The 12,533-nt window shown below is 45.8% G+C and overlaps 1 protein-coding gene across 4 annotated transcripts in view; it reads right to left on the bottom strand.

The window, feature by feature from the left end:
* Positions 1–617: 617 nt before the first annotated feature.
* The window catches only part of LOC129833447 (leucine-rich repeat-containing protein 4B-like), a 39,453-nt gene continuing 27,537 nt past the window's right edge, over positions 618–12,533 (bottom strand). For all 4 annotated transcript variants that reach the window (XM_055898063.1, XM_055898062.1, XM_055898064.1 and 1 more), the window contains one exon: positions 618–12,512. In XM_055898063.1, the coding sequence (XP_055754038.1) occupies positions 10,557–12,512 (1,956 nt within the window). In that variant the 3' untranslated portion in view covers positions 618–10,556. The remainder of the gene's footprint in view (positions 12,513–12,533) is intronic.

Below are 12,533 nucleotides of genomic sequence, written 5' to 3'. Positions count from 1 at the left end.
CGCAGCAAAGTACGTTCATCTCTAGGAGACAGAACACGTCTCCTTCCTGAGCGGTATGACGGCTGTGTGGTCCCATGGTGTTTATACTTGCGTACTAAGGACGAACCCGACTTGCAGAGGTCTACATTTATTTTTCTGAGGTCTTGGCTGATTTTTTAGATTTTCCCATGATGTCAAGCAAAGAGGCACTGAGTCTGAAGGTAGGCCTTGAAATACTCCACAAGTACACCTCCAATTGACTCAAATAATGTCAATTAGCCTATCAGAAGCTTCTAAAGCCATGAGATCATTTTCTGGAATTTTCCTGTTTAAAGGCACAGTCAACTTAGTGTATGTAAACTTCTGACCCACTGGAATTGTGATACAGTGAATTATAAGTTAAATAATCTGTCTGTCAACAATTGTTGCACAAATTACTTGTGTCATGCACAAAGTAGATGTCCTAACCGACTTGCCAAAACTATAGTTTGTTAACAAGAAATGTGTGGAGTGGTTGAAAACCGAGTTTTAATGACTCCAACATAAGTGGATGTAAACTTCAGACTTCACCTGTACTCTCTCTGAGACATTCAAACTTCACTTGTCACTCAAAATAACGACCAGCATCTCAATGGGGATAATGTGAAAAAACAACATCATTTTTATTCCATAAATGTCTCAGTATGGCACATGAACAGAGGTTGAATGGTCTGAAAAAGATTTGGCACAGAACCTTTAAGCAGAACAAATGACCCCTCCTCCACACACACGTGACATGTTTCCAGTGTTAATACACACACCCATGGTTAGAACAGGCTAGAACAGAGTCATAAGAAACAATCACGAGAACAACCATAGTCAATATTGCAGAAGAAAAGAAGAAGCAAACCAAAAGAGCAGATGGAGTCTATGTTTAATTAAACAAAGGGAAGGAAATATCTCAAGTGTTGGCTTGTTGTAGTGTTAATTTTCCCTTTTTTCCTGAGAGAGAGTTAGGGTTGAAGTAACGTGTGTGTGTGTGTGTGTGTGTGTGTGTGTGTGTGTGTGTGTGTGTGTGTGTGTGTGTGTGTGTGTGAGAGAGAGAGACTCAGATCAAGGCAGGGACAGGCAGGGACTGATGCTTCATCTACATTTCTGAGGGACAGGGTGAGAAAAGGGAGACAAGGAGAAAGGGGGTAAGTCAGCCATGCTCCTTTGCTTCCCGTGGGTGAGGATTGGAGTCATCGGCCCCTCCAGCACTGGTTGACATATAAGCACCGCAGCGTTCCCCCTCATGTCCCTCTCTCTTCTTCACACACACACACACGTTACATGCTCTTACACACGCTGCACACACATGCTCTTATACCCAAGCACACCGCTCACACTCATAAACACACAACTGTGCACAAGCACATGGGAATGCACGCACACATACAGACAGGCACACACACTCGTACACACACAGATATACACAAATACAGTGTATATACACACAGATACAGTGTAGCCTACCCAGGCCAGTACCCAGACAGGATAAGGAGTGACAGGACGTCTCAGTGTCCTCTGACAGTCAACCTCATCGCTCATTCCTCCTGCCTCTCTGTCTGTCTGTCTGCCTCTCTGCCTCTCTGTCTGTCTGTCTGTCTGTCTGTCTGTCTGTCTGTCTGTCTGTCTCTCTGTCTGAGGGAGTTGTCTGCCTGAGGGGAAAAGGGTTGTTCTGTGGTGAGTGAGGTATACACTGTGGGCGACCATGTTGGATATATGAGGTAAAGCACAGGAGGCTGCTGAGGGGAGGACGACTCATAATAATGTCTGGAACGAAGCAAATGGAATGGCTTCGTTCCAGCCATTATCCAGCCTTCGTTCCAGCCATTACCATGTGTTCGAAACCATGTGTTTGATGTATTTGATACCAATTCCCTGATTCCGCTCCAGCCATTACCACGAGCCCGTCCTCCCCATTTAAGATGCCACCAACCTCCTGTGAGGTAAATGTATGGTAAACACGAGGTAAACGTGTTAAGTAACACCAGGGTTTGAGGCCATTAGAAGCCACACTCTGCCAGCTGGTGGCTGATGGTGTGGAGCGAGGTAAAAATAAAGTATCAAAGGGGGGTGTCAGAGATGGAGGTTGAAGGAGACCAGCCTGAATAAATACATCAGCACCAATGAGGACAGCAGCACACCTCCCAAACTGACAGGGGGAGACAGCAAGTTTTAAAAAATGTAAAAGTTAAAAGACAAAATCAATATCTCCAGTTAAAGGGCCTTATAAATTCATGTTGAAAGACCCCAAACACCAAATGACCTCAGGTTGCATCACTGATGATGTGTCCATGAGCATCAATAGATGTATTCATTCAATGTACGCATTGATTCTTGAAGAATCAACTATTAGCTTGTTTTACTCCAATATTTGTAAACAAAGTAAATGTAAACAAACACTGTATAGCCTTAAAACATAGTTAGAGCTAGAGTGTTGATATCATGGATGCGAGGTCAGTACTTGCATCCATAGCTCTGTCTTTGAACTTGAGAGTGGTTACATTGTCTATGAACTTGAGAGTGGTTACATTGTCTATGAACTTGAGAGTGGTTACATTGTCTTTGAACTTGAGAGGGGTTACATTGTCTATGAACTTGAGAGTGGTTACATTGCCTATGAACTTGAGAGTGGTTACATTGCCTATGAACTTGAGAGGGGTTACATTGCCTATGAACTTGAGAGGGGTTACATTGCCTATGAACTTGAGAGGGGTTACATTGTCTATGAACTTGAGAGTGGTTACATTGCCTATGAACTTGAGAGTGGTTACATTGCCTATGAACTTGAGAGGGGTTACATTGCCTATGAACTTGAGAGGGGTTACATTGCCTATGAACTTGAGAGGGGTTACATTGCCTATGAACTTGAGAGTGGTTACATTGTCTATGAACTTGAGAGTGGTTACATTGCCTATGAACTTGAGAGTGGTTACATTGCCTATGAACTTGAGAGGGGTTACATTGCCTATGAATTTGAGAGTGGTTACATTGCCCAATCCCTCAGCCTTTTACCGAAACAATGGCGGGGAGATGCTTTGTTAGAACTGAGGGTTGCCCCATTAAACTTGACTTCATATTGATGAATGTTTACTGCTACTCTGCTTCTCCCTTTCAAGTTGGTTCATTGCATTGATTCTGGAGGTAATATAATAGAACAATTCTATGCCATTTAGCAAACGCTTTTAAGCGACTTAGTCAGGTCAGCCCTCAGAGCCCTGACTCCTCCTCCAGCTCTACTCTGCTGCCTGGCTGACTAGGGAGGTTCTGACCACCAGTGTTGGCGTCTGGTTTGACCCTGCATCACACTGGGTTGCTGACACCGCTCTATCCCCACACAAGGAAACGACTATCAACACATGATCCCTGGCTGCGTATTCCTCTCACACCGTGGTTATTCTACACTGGCCCTCCATAGGATGCAGCAGGGCAGACCGCCATTTGCACTTCAAAGCTTTGTAATGTACGCTATGGCCGCCGCCCAGCTTCAAACAAACATCAGACACAGTAGAGTGTGAATATGATGGCGAGCCAAGGCGCCCATAAACTGTAAATCTGTGTGCTGTGTTGCTGTGGAGAAGAGGAGAGCAGAGTAGCAGAGGGGGGTGAATGTGTGTTGCTGTTGGGAGACTTGTCCTCTGAGAGGAGAGGAGCTGCTGGCTCAGCACATCCTTTAATAGTCGCCGATGGTTCAGGACATTCCGATATGAATCCAACAACTCCACAACACATCCCCGAACAACAGGGAAGGTTCCCGAGCATTGCAGGGGACGTCAGAGTGTTCTAGAACATCTGTCATAAGCGGTTCCAATTCTCAAGTCTGGAACACTTTGGATTAGGGGAGTCAATTTCTCTCATCTAGAACTTCCAAAAACAAGGATCTTAATGTTCTAGAACCTTCAGAAGGAAGTGTTCCATAATGTTCCTTCTCAGAACAGGGTGTTCAAAGACATGACGAACAGTGTCCCAGCTGAATACCACAGCTACGGTGTGCTCAGGAAGGCCTAGCCTGATGACCAGATCCATTATGCTGGACTCCACAATTAGAGGCTTTTCAGCATGTCCCATTAGAGTGTTGGAGTAACAGTGATGACTGCTCCCTGTTAAAAGAGAATTTTGCTTTTTTGCAACCAAATCTCTATTTTTGATGTAAATGGCATGTTATAGAAGGGTCCAGTTTGCAGAAACGGATGAGCTCTCAAAATAGTGATGCAGGTCTTTAGATGTTATATACTGAGAGCTTTGCCGTTCCTAAAAGAACGTATATGGGTGTTTTAGTTCATGTTTTTCCAGAGCCCCCTTACGGGGATGAGGAAGTGAATCACTGGTTGGGGTAAGTTTCTCAAAAACAAATGAAATCTAAATAATAGTAGTTTTGGTTGTTAAAAATAAAACTTCCCCTCATTTGAACCTCTCCGCCTGAGGTTGCCTGACCTCTAGCACAGAACAGTCATCGACAGAAGATGAAGTCATAATCTTCCCCGCGTCACAGCACGCTAACCCTCACGTCAGCCGCCCAAGTCAACCAAAACGGACATCTTGTGACAGAGGACATGGTTGTCAAGGAAACAATGAAATAAGCCATATGTTAAATGTCTCTCTGTTGTCAAATTAAGGACACCTTCACAGAACACAAAGCCCCAGCCTCTGAACCGCAGCCCTGCTGGGATCTGGCGAGAGGTTTGTGTTAAGCCCACCGCACAAAGACACACATCATTAAGAAAACCCATTTCAATCAATCATTCACAATCATTCAGTCCGTCAATGTCAGTCAGTCAGTCAATCTGCAAATGTGTGTGCGCTCATGCCTATATGTGCTTGTGCGTGTGTATGTGCACACGTACGTATGTGTGCTCCTACGTATGTGTGTAGGCAACAGGGAGGCCTGTTTGATAAGTGGCTGCAGGCTCTTGTACAAATCACACGGATGGCGCAGACTGACGTCCATGAGCATCTGATCTCAACCTCCACAAAACCTCACAGGGAGAATATGGACAGGAAATACTCTGAGCCAGCACCACACGCACAACCAGAATAACCAAGAGAGCATCTAAACACCAGCCTTGTAGAAGTAGACTTCCTTAAAACCCATCTAAAGACCGACTGGCGTCATAGTAATAAAATCCCCCACTGACTACTAGTCTGACAATGACGTAAAGTTAAACTAGGAGACTAGAGACTACAGACTACAACGTTCCACCGTCTCAGTCGCCATCATCATCATCATCATCATCATGATGTGTGACAATAGAAGCTGCAAGGTTTCTTTGGGTCTGTATTCATAGGCCATCTGATGGCCATTAAAAAATATGATAGCAATAATAATGCTTATAAATTACAGCGGTTTGACACTTCTGGCCTTGACAACTGGGAGGAGCATTTGCATTTGGCGCTGGAGCGTATGCATCATTGACACTATGAGTATCAATAATGTAGCGGCTCCACTGTCATTTCACAACTATTTTTAAATGGTTGGGTGACAGAATTAAATTAAACTACGCGGGAAGATAACAATCGACTAATTCTATGGCTTACATCTGTTCACCACCCACATATGGGACCAGCTCCAATGGTGGACCTGGCTGGTTCCCTAAAGGTGTTGTCTCACCTAAACAAGGCTATGCTCACCTCAAGCTCAAATAAGGCCCCTGAAACATGACTATCTAAAAACACAAAGATCACCTCCCAACTCTTTAGCTCTTTGTGTCGCACTGCTTTGCTTTATCTTGTCCAGGTCGCAGTTGTAAATGAGAACTTGTTCTCAACTGGCCTACCTGGTTAAATAAAGGTGACATAAAAAACTGCTCTGATCAGAACACAGCAGGTTCTACCAATTAAGATAATTAAGATCACATCCTAAGTATATCAAAACGCCTGATTAATATTGTCTCATTAGACCAGGACCTGAGATAGAACAGCCAAACATGTCAAGATAACTGAGGCCATCGGCCCCTGTCCAATTAGGAAACACTATAGCCTTGATTGGCTGGTTTAACAGTGAGGATAACTAGGGCAGTGTGACACGCAACTTGACCACAAGCTCGTAACCTCAGATTGACTACGAGTTGAGAGAGGCAGAGGCCAGTGGAATGCTAAAGAGACTGGCCGTGATAGAGCAGACCTTTGATCTCTTGTGCTTATCCCAATAGGCAGAGGGGAGAGGGGGGGGAAACCCTGCTTAACTAGAAATCCCATTTTTACTTAAGGTGTCAGTGAGAGGATCATAGAACAGCCTGGAGCAGAGGGAAACAGACAGAGAACTGCTTTAAACTGGGGATTTAAAATGGAGGTCTGACTGGCCCCCTCCCTCCTTCTCTCTCTCTGCATCCTCTTTACACAACCCACACATTACATACACTCACCTAGCAGGCGCATGCATGCACACACACACTGATATAGCTGCATTCTAAATAATGGAAACAATATCAAGTTGCCATAGTAATCGAAAATACTACTGTAGGTACCGTAACTGAACGCACACACACACACACACACACACACTTGACTTATTCTCTGAATGGTTGAGCGAGCGGGTCTCTTCCTGCACAGTAAATACAGCGTTTCCATTAGTGTTAAGTGTGTGTTCAGTGCTGTGTGACTCAGTCACTGCAGTGATGTTACTGGGACTGTGGGGCACTGGCAAAACTTGTTCTGCCACTACGCCTTTCTAACTTGGCTTTTCTCTGTGACACTTCATAAGGCTTCATAATGCTTTCTGATGTGACAAAACAGGCAGGGAGTCACATCCAGAGTACTGGGGGAATAGTTGTTGTCACAACCACTGAACACACACACACACATTAATATGTAAATAACTAGTGAGGGGATTAAAGATCCCTGGTGTTGGGAAAATACATATGTTAATAACTGGTGCATGGGATATGGGTGTTAATCACAAGTGCAAGGTACATGAATACGTTCAGCACTGGTGTAGGAATATGCAGCTGACATGTAGAAGTGATATAGACGATGTAAATCACTGCATAAGTAAATCAAAAGTGTGTGTAGATGATATAGATACAGGATGTAAGTCACTGGAATAAGCCAATGGAATATGTTCATTATTTCCATGAGTAACATGAATGTGTAAATCACTTGCTTAAGCGCCGTGAAAAAATATAAATATCTATTGCGAGGACCATGGATGTGTTAATAGCCTTCTATACGGCCTGTTCCCTCATATTTGCATCAGAAACCCAAATCAAGACGCTATGATGAGGACTGTCGCAGCTGCAACAGTTGCCAGGGAAACCTGGTGGCAGGAACCTGTAGGGACATTGTGTTAGGATATGGGCACACTGTGAAAGGTGATTTGCTACTGTTGGAAGAACACTGGCCGGCTTGTAGAGAGATATGTTGTCTTAAAGGAACATGATTGACAGGGGGCATCGGGCACCATATGAGGTGCTAGCTGTGACGCTGTTTGGCGCATTATTCTGAGGGTAGGTAGTCATGGAAACAGGGTGTTGACTTAGCGAAATCACACTCGGAGCACTGATAGCTATGACATTCTGAAAATCACAGAGTGAGAGAGAGCGTGAGCAAGCTTGTAAATCAAAGCAGGAACTATCCTGTCCTCCTTGTGCAGGAAAAGACCCCTCGCCAGCCATTTCACATTCTGTGTGTCTCATCTCAAGCACAGCTGTATTAGCCAAAGGGATACACACAAACAGTGATATTTCAATTAAATGGAAAAAAACACAAAAAAATAATGCCACCAAGTTTCACAGAGTTCAACCGCCATTTTGTGTGCCAGGTATTTTAATTTCTCAATGTGACTTCTGCTGACAGAACATCTTTCAGAATTATAACCAGTGTAATTAGCGAATTATAATAACAATAACAATATTACAATTGAGATAACACTTGATTTAAAAAAAGATCAAAAGGAAATAATCAAACTAGATAAAAAAACAAAATGAAAAAACACTTAATAGCTTTTTAAAGAGATCTATACGTTTCTATATTTTTCATTTATTTGTCCTTTTCCTTAAAAAAAAAAAATCACCCATCACCATATGATTCATCTAGGCTTTCTGTCTCTTTCATTGAATAGGTTTCTCTTACCTTTCAAACGCTTCAAAATGCTGTCCTCCTTTAGCTCCCTGCTGCCATGAATTCCATTCACACATGAGAACACTGAGTTCTGATATAATCCTCTGCAAACGAGCAGTCTTCGACAAAGGTTCATGTCCTGTCTTTTACACAACAGAATAAAATGAGAGGTCCTGATCGGCTGAGACTGGTGTTGTTGTACAAAACAGAGGAGTTTCTGAGGAGGCATGGGCTGGGAGCAGCCATTTTGAGGACCATGTATTTCCTGTTTCTGCAGGTTGGTGTTTGGTGGAACACAGTCCATCCCCTGTTGTTGGAGTAAATATGGTGGTTGAAGGGATCGTCATCGTTCCATGTGTAATCAAATCATTCCCCACTGGATCAATTATAAACATCCCTTTCATAAGGATGTACTAGGCTGCTCTGCCACCTATACACTGACTGTACAAAACATTAGGAACACCTGCTCTTTCCATGACAGACTGACCAGGTGAAGACTATGATCCCTTATTGATATCACCTGTTAAATCCACTTCAACCAGTGTAGATGAAGGGGAGGAGACGGGTTAAAGACAGATTTTTAAGCCTCGAGACAATTGAGACATGGATTGTGTATGTGTGCCATTCAGAGGGTGAATTTGAACGTGGTATGGTAGTAGGTGCCAGGAGCACCGGTTTGAGTCAATAGTCAATAGCTGGAACACTGCTGGGTTTTTCAAGCTCAACAGTTTCCCGTGTGTTTCAAGAATGGTCCACCACCCAAAGAACATCCAGCCAACTTGACAACTGTGGGATGCATTGGAGTCAACATGGCCCAGCATCCATGTGGAACGCTTTTAACACCTTGCAGTCCATTCCCCGACCAATTGAGGCTGTTCTTAGGGCAAAATGGGGTTCAACTCAATATTAGGAAGGTGTTCCTAATGTTTTGTACACTCAGTGTATGATAATAACAATAATAATAGTAATAATAATAGTAATAATGATGATAATTATTATAATAATTTGTTCTCAATATCATGATATATTGCATACAGATATACTGAGTGCATAAAGTTGAAACCGATCACATTGCAATTTTAGATATTACCACTTGAATCAGAGCATGCTAAACCTATATCTGCTTTTAAGAGCTATCTACAGTATACGGTTGATAAGCATTTACTGAATTATTATAATTATCATCATTATCATCATTACAATATCCATATTGTTTGTATCTAAGGGTGAAGTTTTGTAATCATATGTTCTCATTAAATGGAGAGTAAAGATCCCCCTTCTCCAACGACCCTGTTTATGTAAATGTGGCATGAGAGAGAACGCTTTGTGATGCTACAAAACTTGAAGCCAAAATAAATTCAATCAAACACTGTGCCAGTTTCCAATTTGAGCTCTTGCTCATCCTCCACTACAGTATGTCCCTTTCCAGCACAGAATGTCGGCCATCTTGTTTCTAGCCAAACAAAGTTTTCATAGTGATGACCGCTATGACAGCAGTTCATATATTCTTCAGAAGCTGTGGCTATTTAGTCAGAAACTTGGTTAAGATTCTTCATAATTTATTTCTTCGAATGAAAATATATTTATATATAATATGTACTTTCACAGTTTATTTGTATCTTTCGTAGTCCTTTTTGCTATTACATTTTTTTTTACGACGATTCACTTCATATACCTTCCTCTCCTTTAAAGAGAGTAGCCAGTGAGGTGTGAAAGAGGGGAGAAAGTGAGATTGAGCCCACTAAGTAAAACACACCCAGTGTTGATGTTGTTTCCTCTTCCTACACATTGCTTGTTGTCCGACACTGTGTTCTGCACAATGGTTTACTTTCTGTGCTGTTCCACAGAGTGCGTCTGGGCAGCCCTGTACTGCTCTGACACAGTCCCAAACACTTATCCGCCTACTTCAACAGAGTGACTCAGATCTTATCTCTATATTTACATGGTGACTTGGATTGTATCTGATAATATACGAGGTGATCTGTATTTAGTTATAACCATGGTGATTCTTATTGTGTCTGAGTATTGAACCTGGTCACCTGATTCAGTCTGGGAATGCTGCGGATGGATATATAGATTGCGAGGGTTTTTACTTTGGCACAGATATGCACAAGTTTGGCACATAGTTGTCAATCTCATAATGCACTGTGTATGTGTTAGCTGATAGAATGTTCCTGTCCTTGTGTCGGGCTGTGTGTGTCTGTGTGTGTCTTGGAGTGTCTCAGAAGATGTTAATGCTTGGACGGGTGTTGAGCAGACACAGTAGAGGTGTGAGAACAATCTCTCCTCTCTCTCGCTCTCTTTTTCTCTCTCTCTCTCACTCTCTATGCACTAACCATACAAAGCAGTGTCTATGTAATATTTCATATTCTGCCTGCCTACACTTTCTATCGAAATATGGCCATGGGGATAGTACAATCAGACTCCTCTCTCTCCCTCCATCTCCCTGTTTTCTGTCTCTTCATCTCTCTCTTTTTCCATCTGTCTCTCTCTTTCTCTCAGATCTGAGTCTCTTGCACATTCTCCTTGGAGCCACTCTTGAAGAGCAGAGGCTCGATCTGAGGGTTCTGGCCTTTCCCCATGAGCCCCTTCAGAGAGCTGTGGATGCCCAGCTGGGGCAGGGGCAAAGGGGAGGGCAGCGAGCCACCCGTGGGGGTGCCACCGCTGGTGGAGGTGTGCCCCTGTGCGCAGGAGTTGGGGGTGCTCTGGGTCTGGGAACAGGGGGAGAGGGAGGGGTTGTTGTTGTTGTTGAGGCCCATGCCCAGGCCCATCATGTTGTTGTTGAAGTGGTGGGCCTTGTAGTAGTGGTTGAGGTGCTCCTGTCTGGCCAGGTTGGGCAGGTTGACCATCTCCGGGTGATGCATCCTCAGGCTCTGCCCTCCTCCTACTCCGCCCCCTCCGCCTCCATCCCGAGAGACGGTGCCGCCCCCTGAGATACCGCTCCCGCGTCCACCGGCACCGGCGCCAATCTCGTCCTCCACGTTGATGATCTCGATGGCGCGGGCGGGGCCGTGGTGCTTGTGCAGCTGGTGCTGCTTCCTCAGCTTGTAGAAGACCACCAGCATCACGGCTGCCATGAAGGTAATGGCCACGAAGCAGCCAATGATGATCTTGGTGGTCTTCATCACGTCATCAAGGCCAGAATAGCCCGTCTCGGCAGTGATGGGCACAGTAAAGGTGGGCCGGGTGGCCCGGGACGAGGACAAGGACCAGGCTGACAGGGAGGAGGCGGTGGTAGGGAGCCCCCCCCTCCACAGGTGGCCAGACGGGGTAATGACGTATGACTCGTTGTGGCTGTTCATGACGCCCGCGTAGACTGTCGGGCCCTCGTTGGGCTCCACCGTCTCCACGGTGACAGTAGTGAAGTAGCTGACGCCAACGTCGGCGGCAGTGACATTAAGCACGGCGGTTGCCGTGGTGTTGCCAGCCGAGTTGGTCACCATGCAGGTGTACTGACCCGTGTCCCTCAGTGTGACGTTGGTAAAGTTGAGCGTACCGTCGTGCAGCACGGAGATCCGGACCCGGTAGGAGCCGTGGGTCATCAGGGTGCCGTTGGGCGTGAGCCAGTTGACCGAGGTCATGGTGGTGCCCGTGCGACACTTCAGCTCTGCAGCCATGCCCTCGGTAACGTTGAGGTCGGTGGGCGGCTCCACGATGACGGGAGCGTAGCAGGTGAAGTGGCTCTGATCCAGCTCCCCGATGTACCTGCCCTTCAGGCCGGGGGGAGCGTGGCAGCGGGCGCAGCACGTAGTGTTACTGGGCACCGTCTCCTTCAGCCACCAGCTGAGCCACAGCACGTCACAGTTGCACACCCAGGGGTTGTGGTTGAGGTGCACCCGCTCCAGCTGGTGCAGCGGGGTGAAGAGGTCATGGGGCAGCGAGTGCAGGGAGTTGTGGGAAAGGTTGAGCTCCTCCAGGTTCTTCAGGTCGTCGAAGGCATTGCGCTCGATGACCTTCACTTGTGAGTGCATGAGCCACAGCTTACGGAGCGACACCAGGCCCTGGAAGGAGCCAGGCCGGATGATCTCCAGACGGTTCCCAGACAGCTCCAGCTCCTCCAGACGCACCAGGGCCGTCAGGTTGGGGATGTCCTTCAGACCACACATGCCCAGGTTCAGGTAGCGCAGGTTGACCAGGCCCACGAAGGCGGCGTCTGAGATGTAGTCCAGCTTCTTGAGCTCTCCCAGGTCCAGCCGGCGCAGCGAGGGCACGCGGTGGAAGGCGTAGCCCGGCAGCGTCTCGATGGGGTTGTTCCGTAACCACAGCTCCCGCAGCTTGCTGAGGTACTCGAAGGCCTGTGAGGGGACCAGGGTGAGGCGGTTGTCGAACAGCTCCAGCGTATTGAGGTTGGGCAGGCCATTGAATGCTCCCACCTCAATCTGACTGATTTTGTTCTTAGACAGCTGCAGGATCTCAAGGTGCCTCAAGTGCTTGAAGGTGTCTGACTTGATAACCTGGTGGGGAGAGAGGGAGAA

Source organism: Salvelinus fontinalis, chromosome 34 (genome assembly GCF_029448725.1).
Source record: "Salvelinus fontinalis isolate EN_2023a chromosome 34, ASM2944872v1, whole genome shotgun sequence".
Classification (NCBI taxonomy): domain Eukaryota; kingdom Metazoa; phylum Chordata; class Actinopteri; order Salmoniformes; family Salmonidae; genus Salvelinus; species Salvelinus fontinalis.
Note: the sequence above shows the minus strand (reverse complement) of the source record. Positions and strands in the feature narration are given on the sequence as shown.